The following is a 13,948-nucleotide window of genomic DNA, read 5'->3' as shown; positions in this document are numbered from 1 at the left end:
CATAATTTCAAGTTTCTTCTTCAAAATATATGTGTAAGGATTCTTTTCAAGTGAGCCTCCAACCTCCTACCCAAACCTAAAGAAATATAGCCTCTGGTGTCCCTGAAGCTTTAATCTCTTTTGGCTGATATAAAGGATCTTCCTTGTCCATAAATTTTACCTTATTTCATTACCATTTGTTGTTTTCTTGTTTTATATGGAGACTAGGAAGTACCAATAAGAAGCCCAATAGGCATCAAGTATCCCACAAAAGAAGGTTAAATTTTCTTTCTTCCTCTTTTTAACCTTAACAACCACTCACCAATTTTTATTTATTAAGCACCTACTATATGCTAACTGCTGTGCTATGCTTTGGATTGAACTCTCTTCCATTAGTAGGCATGAGGCAAAAAAACCTGAATAAATTGATCCAAATTCCATGAGGGAGGATAGTTAAAGAATTCTAGTGTTCACAACTGTTTCACTCTTTATTTCTTTTTAATCTTCATAGTGAGGATTGACTAGAGTCAGGATCATTACTAAGAAAATTTCCAGGTAGATTACTAAACTTTAGGTTAGGTTATTTTACTAAAAACATACTCAGTACTCATTCTAAGAATATTAACACAGAAGAGTTCAGTAACTGGTACTCATAATAAATCAGTTAAAATGAATTCGTTAAGTATCTCCATGTCAAGTCCTCAAGTACAAAAGTGAAACAGTCTCTACCTCAAGGAAGTTACATTCTCTCAGGTGAGTCACCTCTCTGAGCTCCATTTTTCTCATGTATAAAATGGGGAGAATGAATACGTGTGGTACCTGAGGCTCAAATGCAGTCAAGCATGTAAAACACACATAGATATCTTATGGTACTATCTGGTATACTGGGATTTTCCAAATGAGTTTTTCCTATTCCTTGATGAACTAGATTAGGAGGCCCATAAACTAGCCCCAACACGAATTCAATCATTGTATTGCTTTCTCAAACCACACCAATTGGGCCTGATTAACTTTGGTTGTATTGCTAACACAAGTAATCTGAAGGAAAAGTTTCTTTCTGTGAGAATGTTTTATTATCTCTATAGAAGCCTGGCTTTTAATGACATAACTTTTAGCTACCTGTGCTGGAGAGCTCTGTCTATGGAAATTGCTACCAAGCTGAAAAAGGTTCAAGTCTGATGAGATGCTGCCTACCAGTGGTCCAGGAAAGCACCTTGGATAATTATTTCAGGAAGGTTCAATACCAGGGGTGATATGTTTCAGACAAGGCAATTCAGGGAGGAATTTGTCATCTCTCTCAGTGGAAGAAGACACAATTATTTATATCTGGCTAGGGTGAAAATAGTTGCCAGTGTCAGAGAATGAATGTGAATTCAGGGTTTTCTGACTCTAAAGTCATTGCTCATTGATTTGTGTATATTATTATTATTATTATTATTATTATTATTATTATTATTATTATTATTATTGTTAGTGTTATACATCTGAGATAAATATTTCAGAGCATATTAAAAGTGAACCCTTCCCTTTAAATTTATTCTGATCATACAAACACACACACACACAGAAAGAAAAATCTCTATACTTCCCTCCAATTTTGCATATTGATTCTTCAAATGTCTTGAAATAATTTAAAAATTTCTGAACTGCATATATTTGGGGTTTTTTTAGGTTTCTGCAAGGCAAATGGGGTTAAGTGGCTTGTCCAAGGCCACACAGCTAGGTAATTATTAACTGTCTGAGACCAGATTTGAACCCAGGTACTCCTGATTTCAAGGCCAGTGCTTTATCCACTATGTCACCTAGCCACCCCTAGCTGAACTGCATATCTTCAAACATTATTGGCTTATATAACCAAACCCCACTCTATTCATGAAGAATTTGTGATTGGAATGGATAATTCTACTAATAATTGCCTGAATTTAAGAGGAAATTACATGATCAAACTAATTTCAAATATGAATATAAAAATACTAAAGGACAGCCTATTCAATGTGGGAAGAGATGAGGGAGAGGGGAGGAAGAGATGGAATCCTATTTCTAGCTTAAGATCGAATGGACTTTTCTTTTTTAGCTTTTGGCAAAGCAATGGGGTTGAGTGGCTTACCCAAGACCACACAGCTAGGTAATTATTAAGTGACTGAGACCGTATTTGAACTCAGGTCCTCCTGACTCCAGGTCTGGGGCTCTATTCACTACGCCACCTAGCTGCCCCAATACAATGGACTTTTAAAAATCATTGTCTTTGAAATAAATATTGCAAGGCAATGGTGTTAAGTGCACTTGCCCAAGACCACACAGCTAGGTAATTATTAAGTGTCTAAGGCTGGATTTGAACTCAGGTACTCTTGACTCCAGGGCTGGTGCTCTATCCACTGCACCACCTAGCTGCCCCCAATATACCCTAATATTTTTAAAATGGACTCAATAGTATATTTTACTTTTTAGGATCTTTTGCAAAGTCACATCTTCACACAACCAACAGGATATTAAAAGGATGATCAATTAATTTAACATTTCTATAAAGTATTTGTCTTATTATGGCATTCTACATCATGATTATCAGTGATGGTGGTCTAACCAGTTATTCCATGATGAAGACACTCCATCTCACAGCTCTGGATTTTCTCTCTGGCTTTTCCCCATTCTAGGAATGCTCTCCCTCTCCCACTCCAACTATTGACTTCCTTGACCTCCTCTAAATCCCAACCAAAATCCCACCTTCTACAGGAAGCCTTCTCCACCCTCTCTTAATACCATTGCTTCCCTCTCTTAATTATATTTTATTCATCTTGTATCTTGCTTGCTTTGTATATATTTCTTTGGGTGTCGTATCTCCCTTTAGAATTGATTGTGTATATGTTATCATCATTATTATTATTAGTGTTATAAATGTTATATATCTGAGATGAATATTTTGCAGAGCAGATTAAAAGTGAACCCTTCCCTTTAAACTTATTACAATCATACAAACAAGCTATTTGAGGACAGGGAGCTGTCCTTTGCCATTTTTTTTATATCCCTTGTACTTAGCACAGTGCCTGGTACATAGCAGGCACTTAATGATATTTATTGATTGATTGAACTGAAGGAACTGGGAATGATTAAGTTGAAGAAGAGAAGACTTACAGGGGACATAGAAGCAAACTTCAACTATCTTAAAGGCTTTCATGTGGGAGAGAAGTTGGGCTTAGTCTGGTGAAAGAAGAAAAAAGAGAAATGAGTGGAAGATTCAAAAATGCAAATAGAAGGAACAGCTTTATATCAATTTAAACTGTCTCAAAGTGAGAAAAAAGGTGGGGGGAGGGGTTTAAAAGGGAATGGATTCCCCTTCAACAGAGGTCTTCAATCAGAAAATGGATGGCCATTTGTTTGGGATTGCTAAAGAAGCTATTCTTGATCAGGTGGTTAAAAATAGACAGCTTTAGAAGTTTCTTTGAACTCTGCAATTCCATGATTGTCAAGTTTGCTTTGAATTCTATTCCAATGATATGGTCTCTAGGAGACCATAATCTCTATAACAAAACTGTTTTTAGCAAAGCATAATATCTTGCACAGGACTGTGCACTTATTGGGCATTTAATATAAATTTATGGAACTGAAATAAGTGAAAAGGAATAAGAAAATTGCAATGAAGTAAAGCTTTGTCTGGTTTCAATAACTTTCTGAGAGCATAAAGAATTGATGAAACTCTATTCACAATATATCTTCCAACAACATGGGAGTGATGATCAACCTTAATGGACTTGCTCATACCAAAAGGGCAGCAAGTGGGCACAATTCTGGAATGTCTGTGATGGAGAATGCCATCTGTATCCTGAGAAAGAATTGTGGAGTTTGAACAAAGACCAAGGACTATTACATATATATTTTTTTTAAAAATGTTGTCTTATTATGTAATTCTGCTATATCTCATACTATATCTTTCTTCCTTAAGGATATGCTTTCTCTCTCATCACATTCAACTTAGATCAATCCATACTATGGGAATGATGTAAAGACTAATAAACTGCCTTCTGTGGAGGGTGTGGGGAAGGAAGTGAGATTGGGGGGAAAATGTAAAACTCAAAAATAAATAAAGGCTTTTTAAAATTAAAAAAAACAATATATCTTCCAAGCAATGCTAAATTTACAAATGCATATTACAAACTGAAATCTGAAGAAAAATGAGAAAAAACATTATGTACAAAAATATTTATAGCAGTTCTTTTTTGTGGTGGCAAAGAACTGAAAATTGAGGGGATGCACATCTATTGGAGAATGACTAAACAAGTCATGGTATATGAATGTAATAGAAAACTATTATTCTGTAAGAAATGATTAGCAGGAGAATTTCAGAAAAAGCTGGTTTACATGAATTGATCCTGAGTGAAGTTTGCAGAACCAGGAGAACATTGTATACTTGTAACAGTAATATTGTGCAATGATCAACTATAATAGACTTGGTTTTTCTCAACAATACAATGATACAAAACAATTCCAAGGGACTCATGATAGAAAATGCCATCTGCATCCAAAGAAAGAACTATGGAGTTGGAATGCAGATTAAAGCATACTTAGTATTTTCATTTTTTTGTTTTTCCTTTCTCAGTTTTCTCTTTTGTTCTAATTCTTCTTTCACAATATGACTAATGTGAAAATATGTTTAACATGATTGTGCATGTATAATCTATATCATATTTCTTATTGTCTTGGGGAAAGGGAAAAGGAAGGGAGGGGAGCAGAAAAATTTGGAACCCCAAATCTTACAAAAATGAATGTTGAAAGCTATCTTTACAAGTAATTAAGAAAAATACCATTAAGTACAAAAAATACAAAATTACTAATAAAAATAAGTACAAATTTAAAAATATTCTATGGAAAGATTGAATTAACAGGATTAGGTAAGAAGATCATACTTTTTAGAGGTTAAAGAGGCCAGGGAGATCAACAAGTTCTAACATTTTACAGATGAGGAAACTAAGACTCAAATTGATAAAGTGGCTCATCAGGGTCACCCAAGTAGGTTGGATCCAAATGCAATTCTTCCTACTTTAGTTACAGTATTTGATTTACCTTATCACATTCACTTTTGTTTTATCCTTCATGAGGAGACCAAATAAACTTTAAGCCACATGTCCTACTATTGGTTAATAAGTTATTTTATTCAATTTTGATTCTAATCAGTTCTAGAAAAAATTACTATCTATCTATGGTCAAGTAAGAATTTGTAAGAGATACTAAGATAGACAAAACAGAGAGCCTATGCTCATGGTTCTAAAATCCAATGAAGGAGTGTGGTGGGGGCAAATAGACACAAATTACTATGAAGCCAGTGAGAATGAGACAAAAGCAAAGGGGACATTCCATTAGGAGAAATTTGAGGGAAGAGACTTCACTTTAACTTAGAGAATTCAGGAAGGTCTAATGGAGAATCTAATCTCAATTCTGTCCTAAAAGATGAAAGTTACTTCAATAAGGATGGAAAGGGGGTCTGTTCCAGGCACAAAACTTATCTGTGGATTAAATTGGATAATTTTGGCATTTTATCCCAAGCAATCTTTTAACTTGTCATTAAAGTAAAATGGCAAAACAACTAGGTGAATTACATGGTACTATACACTAACAGTAAACATCATATTCCAAGCTGATGATGTGGCTTTATTATATTAAATGAAGAAAACACTTAAGAAGGGTGCATAGAGAACCACCCTTGGGAGTCAGGAGGACCTGAGTTCAAATCCAACCTCAGATACTTAATAATTATCACCTGTGTGACCTTGGGCAAGACACTCAACCCCATTGCCTTGCAAAAAACAAACAAAAAAGAATACACTTAAGAAACAACTGGACCTAAGGGTGGGGGGCTGAGCCAATATTGTGACATGAAGGCAGCACTTCCCAGAAACTCCTTCCCCCAAAACATCCAAAAGCCAACAAATTTTGATTCTAGTCAAAATTTAGACAGGCAGAACCCACAGAAAGACTGAGTGATACATTTTCCCAGTCCAAGATAACTTAGAAGTTCCACAGGAAAGGTGTGCTTCACCAGGATGGGGGGTTGGAAAAAAGAGCAGCTCAGCCCAGCCTAGGGATCACCGGCAACAGCTTGAAGGGGCCGAGAGAGAACACTGCTACACCAGAATAAGTGTGGAAGGAGGAACGCCAGCCACAGAACCTGCAGGGAGAATCAGGAGAAACCTGCCTGCACCTCCAGAGCACAGCCCACAGACTGGGAAGGGGGTCAGGGGAGAATGCAGAAATTTCTCTGCTCTCCCTGGGGCAGAACTCTGCTGTTGACCCACACTCAGATCCAGGTTTCAGTTTGGCCTTCCATACTAAGATAGCAGTGATCCTCCTCACAGCTCCAGGGCAGAGGGGAGTGCCTGTGTTCATCTACATATCAAAGCACAGGCAAGAGAGCACATGCCCTTGGAGGAATAAAAGTCCCTTCTTAAAAAAATAACCCAAAGCGGGTGTCCCATTAATACTCAAAAGCTCAGGAAGCACCATAAAGCCAGGCACAGGCTGGAGAAATGAGTAAACAGAAAAAAGAGGAACACCACTGAGAAATTCTTTGTCCAAGAAGTGTCAAAAATACTCAATCTGAAGATGAGGAAGTACAAGCTCCAGCATCTAAAGACTCCATGAAAAAACAGAAGTTGGGCCCAGGCTATGATAGAGCTCAGAAAAGATTTTGAAAATCAATTAAGGAGGATAGAAGAAAAATTAAGAAAAGAAATGAGAGAGATGCAGGAAAGACATGAAAAAGAAGTCAGCAGCTTAGTCAAGGAGATCCAAAAAAGTGCTGAAGAAAATAATATGTTTAAAACCAGCATTGGTCAAATGGATAAAACAATTCAAAAAGTTATTGAGGAGAAGAATGCTTTAAAAAGCAGAATTGGACAGATGGAAAAGGAGACACAAAAGCTCTCTGAGGGAAACAAATCCTTCAGATGTAGAATGAAGCTAAAGGAAACTGATGATTTTATGAGAAGATAAGACACAATAGCTCAACAGCAAAAGAATGAAAAATTAGAAGAAAATGTGAAACATCTCACTGAAAAAAACAACTGATCTGGAAAACAGATTCAGGAAAGATAATTTAAAGTTTATTGAGATACCTGAAAAACATGATCAGGAAAAGAACCTTGACCTCATTTTTAAAGAAATCCTACAGGAAAATTGCCCTGATATGCTAGAAGCAGAGGGTAAAATAGAAATTGAAAGAATTCACTGATCTCCCCTGGAAAGAGAATCAAAAAACAACCCCCAGGAATATTATAACCAAGTTCCAGAACTCCCAAGTCAAAGATAAAATATTATAAGCAGTCAGAAGGACACAATTCAAATAACGTGTAGCTGCAGTCAGGATCACACAGGACTTAGCAGCAACTACGTTAAGGGCTCATAGGACTTGAAATATAAATATAATATTCTAGAAGGCAAAAGAGAGAGATAAATATTTTTATAATTATTTACATCTCTCTCTCTCTATATGTGTATATATATATACATATATATGTATATATATGTATATATATATATATATATTACAATGAGCTTTTGCAATGATATGGAAGGGAGGGAGGCAAAGAGGAAAGAGGGAACCTTCACTCTCATCAGAAATGACTCAGAGAAAAAACAGCATGCACACTCAATAGGGTATAGACATCTAGAGGCAAAAGGAGAGAAGGGAGAAAGGGGTAAGTGTGGCATGTGGGTGATAGAAGAGAGGGCAGATCATAGGAGAGAATATTGAGATATAAAAAATTTTCTGTTTTACTTCTTTCAAGGGGCTGGGATTGGGTGGTCTGTCTGGGACCACGGAGCTGGGTGGTTGCTGGGTCTCAGGGGTGGTATGTGGGTTCAGGGCCTCTTGGCCCCAGGCTGGTGATCATTCGGCTGCACTACGCAGCTACCCTACAGCACATTGCAGAAGAGGGACAGAATGAAAGGTGTCGGGGGTCGGCCCTGACCGCCTGGGTGGATAGGACCTCCCCGGGAGTGAGGTCAGACCAACCCAGAGAAGACACGGCTCCTTAAGGGGAGCAGTGGCTTCGCCTGGTTGGCCTGTGTCCTTTGCTCCAATCGGGTGGTAGGTTCTGCCCTCGGGGCGGATTGGGGTGGCAGCCCGGAAATAACTCCCTATATTATCCAGCGCCCTGAGCTATTCGGGGATCCCTCTGCACCTAATAAAACATATGCCTCCTGAACAAGTGTCTGCCTGAGTCCCTCCTCGCTGATCCCCGGGGGAGGGAAATACCAGGGACGCCTGAAGCAGTGCCCACTGAGGAGCTCACTCGGGAGTCCGGGGAAGAAGACCCCAGACAGAAAGGAGAGAGAAAATATAATATATGAGAGTGGGGAGGAATGGATGGAGGCAATTACAATTAGCAACAGCAACAGTGCAAAAATATGAAAGTAATTTTTATGATGGACTTATAAAGAATGTGATCCACCCAAGACACAGCTGATGATATCAGAACACAAACTGAAACACATTTTTTTTCTCTTTCCTTTACTTTATTTCTCATGAGGGTCTATATTTTTATGGGGGAAGGGGGTATTATGTTTACTCTTAAACAAGAATATTTTAGTAATGTATAAAAAATCACTTGTACAAAAATATTTATAGAAGCTCTGTTTGTGGTGGCAAAGAATTGAAATAATGTAAATGTCTTTCAATTGGGGAATGACTTAACAAAATGTGGTATATGTATATGATAGAACACTATTTTTCTATTAGAAATCAGGAGGGATGGGAATTCAGGGAAGCCTGGAAAGATTTGCATGGACTGATGTTGAGCAGAACCAGAGGAACATTGTGCACCCTAACAGTAATATGGAGGTGATGACCAACCTTGATGGACTCGCTCGTTCCATTAGTGCAACAATCAGGCACAATACTGTATTTTTCTTCCTTGGGAATATGATTTTCTCTCTCATCACATTCAACGTAGATCAATGTATACCATGGAAACAATGTAAAGACTAACAGACTGCCTTCTGTGGGGGGAGGGAACCAAGATTAGGGGGGCAAATTGTAAAAAAATCCAAAATAAAATAAAATATAATATAAAAAAGAAACAACTGGATCTGCTGGCTTCAGAGAAAACAGCTGAGCCATCAACTATGTGAAAACAAAAATTATATTCAGCAAAAATCCTCCAGGAATTAGACCAACAGAACTACAGGAGTTTTACCCAGCTTCTCAATGTATTTATTCATCTACTCAGAAGACTGTCTAGTTGATAACTCATCTTAGCAGAGCCATCACAATGCTAGCATTTCTACTTAAAACAAACTAACAAAAAACCAGGAATTCCTCTGAAACCACATTGAGATTCTTTTACTGCTGAGGTTGCTGATCATTAATACCTGCCCTTACTCTTGTTTAGCCCCAAATTATTTTTCTCATGCTATACGGGACAAAACACCCTTGAAGAGACATAAATCTCTTTGAGGGAAATCTGGCCTTCATCTCAAGTACTCGTGAGGTCTACTTTCATGGTAGCTATACTAACAAATTGCCCTTCACCTGGGCCAGAATACAAATAAGTCAGAATCCTGAATTATCAGGACAGAATGTCAGCTTTGCCTCCCACAGGTATGGTCTTTCAGTGTGGATCTTTCTTTAAACCACAACATAGATATTGATACCTCAAACAATCATTGAGAATTCTATGAATTGAGTGCAATTTAATTGACTGCAATATAATTTAATATTGAACCAAAGGTTCAATGAAGATAAATAAGATCTGATAGAGAACCATTTATTTCATAAGCTAATTATCCATTCCTGAGATTCTCTGAGTCCTATCCCTGTATCAAATGAGATCATCAGAAAGCTTCATATTATCTCAGTCACACCTGCTAATCCCTGATGCCCCTCCATACCTCAACTCCCACAAAAATGTGCTATTACAATTAAGTGTTAACTTCTCAGCTTTTATAGGGTATATATATATATATATATATATATATATATATATATATATATAAAATCAATCAACATTTACTGAGAAGCTACTATGTACTATACTATGTCTATTTTGCACCAAGCACTGTGATAGGTGCTTCAAAGGAATTAAGTTCAAAAAAGAGAACTTCCATTACATATTACACAAGAAACTTACATTCTAATGGGGGAGACATCAAGTACATAAATATAAATATATATAAATAGTATATAAAATTAATCAGTTCACACATACATAAAATAAATATAAAGGAGGAAGGTATATACTAGTAGCTGAAATCAGGAAAGGCTTCATTCAGAAGATATTGTCTAAGTTGTGTCTTAAAAGAAGAGAGGGATCCTAGGGACAAAGATAAGTAGACACTGCACTCTAACCTTGAGGCAACCAAGCAACACAAAGGTATAAAATATCATGTATGAGAAACAAAGAGAAGGTCAGGTGGCTGAATCCAATGAGTGTGAAAGGGAGAGTAATATCCAATGAGACTAGAAAGACAGCTAACTTTAAGAGTTAAAGAGAGGAGGTTTGTATTTTATTCTAGATGCAACAGGAAGTTATTGAAGGTAACAGTTGTATTAGATGTAATAGTAAGGCAATGTAGGTATTGTGAAAATAGAAATGATGAGATTTAGCAATTAACTGCATATGTGGGGTACAGCAAATTGAGACATCCAGTATTACACTATGATTATGAACTGAGTGATTAGAAGAATGGTGGTGCCTTCAAGCATCTAGAAGTTTGGAAACATCTAAATTGTTATTAAACAATTTAGCAAAACACTGAGTTAGGTACCAAAGAAAATATTTTAAAAAATCATAAAGGAACTTACACACTAGTAAAAATAACATATTGCAATTTTCAGTATGCTTTTACATACTCTTGATTTTCCTAGAGAAAATATAAAATAGGCAAGGTAGAGATTTTATTCACTATTCATATGAGGTAGCAGACTGCATAGGATAAAAAAAATTACCCAATGTCACAAAGATAATAAGACAAAACTATAAAAATGAGCTCAAATCATTTGTATCTGGCTTTTGAATACATTATTTTTCCTAGTATATTGTATTTTTACAAATATATTTTATAAAAATTAATATCAGAATCATTTTCATGTATTAATAAGCACCAACATGTTAAGGGATCATGCTAGAAGTTGAAGGTAATGCTAAATTTACATAAGATACATGCTCTGACCTTGTGAAGCTTACTGTATAAAGATATAGTTCAAATAATTATTACTATATGATGGGAGTATCAAAGACAACTATTCTAAGATAGCAAGTAATAAAATTTAGTTGTAGCAGGGAGTGCCTGGAGGGAAGTCATGAAATGGGGAAGGGAAGATGGATAACACAATTGTGCAGGATCTAGAATTGCAGGCAATTAACTTTGAAGTGATGTTTTGTCCTTTTTCTCAAAGAAGACCATGACACCAGGGTAAGTAATACCATGGCAAGCATGTGAATTGGATTTGAGTGAGGAGGTGCTGGGCTAAGTCACCAGTCTCACTTTCTCCTCCAGAGTCATCTGGGTCCAGTGACCAGATATGAATCAAGATGGCTGGAGATGGCCCTGGATGAGAGGCAGTCAGCGTTAAGTAACTTGCCCAAGGTCACATAGCTAGTAAGTAGCAAATGTCTGAGGCTGGGTTCAAACTCTGGTCCTCCTAACTCCAAGGCCAGTGCTCTATCCACTGCACCACCTAGCTGCAGGCAATTAACTTTACTGAAAAGTCAAATAACTCTGAGTGGTTCTGAGTGGCTTTAATTTTTGTGCTAGAACAACACATCCTGCCCACATTCATGTCCCTATGAAAGGAGGTTGAACTGAAAGGCAATCTTGTTTGATACAGTAAGAAGACATTATCTAGACATCACATGTTATTAAGGTACAGAAGCTTTCTAACTGATAGGATTGCAAATGATCTTCATCAGAGGTAAGCACAATGAGATTTTTCTGTTTTCTCCTATCCAAACCAAGCTTGTCCTTATTTTTAATAACTGTTTCTTTTATTTCATTCTCCCCATCATACTTCTGTCCCTGCCACTACAAAATTATTAGTTCCATGAATAGAGTGGCTAGTCCAATTCATGTATAAATCCCTCAGAATTTAGTAGGAACACTAAGATTAGAGATGGAAGGACAAAACAGGCCATCTATTATGATACCCTTGTTTTACAGATAAGGAAACTGAGACTCAGAGTTAAGTAACTTGCCTTAAGTCACACAGTATAATCCCAAAGAGGGGAAATTTAAACTCAAGCTCTATGACTCAAAAAGCCATTCTGTTATGTTATGCTGCCTTAAATACTGACCCGAGTTTTGCTAATTGAATGAATAAGCTTTTTTTAAAGTTCTGTTTAAATAGATATGGTATTTAAATAGAAAATATTTGATATGAAAATTGACTGTGAGCTAAAGTTGCTAAGAAAACCAAATAAGAAGTGTTTAACATTGAAATCTTATTATTTATCTCAAAACTTCTAAAATCTCTGATTTCAGTTGGTATTGAGTATGTCATTCATTACCATAGATAACCACTCTTTTACCATTTAGGAGACAGTAATTCTGAACTGCTATGGCTAAACAGTCAACCCCCCCCCCCCCCAGCCTATCTAGTGATAACCCTCTTTGAATGAACTAGGCTGGTCCTTGGACAAGAATTAGTACATCCTCAGGTCTAGACATTAAGCCTTTTGAGTTTAAGAGGGTCTTGTCACTGAGATATGCTGGCATAACTCAAAAATCCAGAGTCATCTCTCTTTCAAGGGAAGATGACTGACTGGGCTGGTAATGAAATATTTTACTGCTGAAATTCAAATTCAATTTACAGAAGTACCAACAACAAGAGACAAAAATCTAGTGGAGAAAATGATGATTTTATTCCTTTTTTAAAAATAAGGTCAAATGGTAAAGAAAAGTATTCCCTTTTAATTAAGAAAAGAAAGGTTTATTCACACTCTTCTTGCATCTCCTATGTAAAAGTGAATATAGGGAGCTTGAAGGAGAAATCTGAAAAGAGGTCCAGTTTTTTTCCTCCTTGGCCATAAAGCATTTCTATCTTGGTACCCAAGAGATCAAAGAGATAGAAAATAGTGCTGAAGTAACCACTGGCTAAGGAAAAGAGTCTAAAAAAACCTCAAAAGACTCATTAAAAAAGTCAAATTTAGGGGCAGCTAGGTGGAACAGTGGATAGAACACCGGCCCAGGAGGCAGGAGGACCTGAGTTCAAATTCAACCTCAGACACTTAATAATTACCTAGCTGTGTGGTCTTGGGCAAGTCACTTAACCCCATTGCCTTGAAAAAAACAAAAAAAAGAGTCATATCCAGCAGTGAGGAAAAACTAACTTCCTCACTCAAATTGTTCTTATATACTTTAATCCAGGGTTTTTTTTTTAAATTATTCATGAATTTGGAGAAGGAAAAAGTACTTTTGCATTATCACCAATCTCTAACAGAGATTTAACATTTTCTTCAATGATGAATTGTTTAAATAAGACATTGTTTATTCTGAGAAGTTCCTAAACTTCACTAGACTGACAAAAGAGTATATAACACATACAAAAGATAAAAACCTCTGCTCCAAGCTGATGTTTGTTCCAAGGTAGTTCAGAAAGAAGCACACTCAAAAATGGGTAAGACAAAAGTGGCAAAATCAAGTCCGGGATTAACCTCATAAAGATATAATTGAGGAGCGGCTAGGTGGCCCAGGGGATAGAATACCGGCCCTGGAGTCAGGAGTATCTGAGTTCAAATCCAGCCTCAAACACAATAATTACCTAGCTGCATGGCCTTGGACAAGCCACTTTAACTCCACTGCCTTGCAAAAAACTTCAAAAAAAAAAGATATAATTGAGAAATGAGAAAATGATCTACTTATACTGGAGTATCTGTAACTATAAAAGATATAAATACTTGCCGATAATTTGCGAAGTATTTGTTTTCTTGAAATTATTTTCTTGTGAAATGTTTGATTCTTCACTATACAATTATTTGGAAAG

At 36.6% G+C, this 13,948-nt stretch overlaps 1 protein-coding gene across 7 annotated transcripts in view; it reads right to left on the bottom strand.

The window, feature by feature from the left end:
• Positions 1-13,948, bottom strand: part of SH3GL3 (SH3 domain containing GRB2 like 3, endophilin A3) — a 161,613-nt gene that overhangs the window by 43,872 nt on the left and 103,793 nt on the right. The window contains exon 2 of one of the 7 annotated variants that reach the window (XM_074233978.1): positions 3,109-3,174. The exons of the other annotated variants lie outside the window; for them this stretch is intronic. Within the exon in view, the coding sequence (XP_074090079.1) occupies positions 3,109-3,117 (9 nt within the window). The 5' untranslated portion in view covers positions 3,118-3,174. The remainder of the gene's footprint in view (positions 1-3,108; positions 3,175-13,948) is intronic. 7 annotated transcript variants of the gene reach the window in all.

Source organism: Macrotis lagotis, chromosome 4 (genome assembly GCF_037893015.1).
Source record: "Macrotis lagotis isolate mMagLag1 chromosome 4, bilby.v1.9.chrom.fasta, whole genome shotgun sequence".
Classification (NCBI taxonomy): Eukaryota; Metazoa; Chordata; class Mammalia; order Peramelemorphia; family Peramelidae; genus Macrotis; species Macrotis lagotis.
This window is presented reverse-complemented; position numbering and strand designations above follow the sequence as displayed.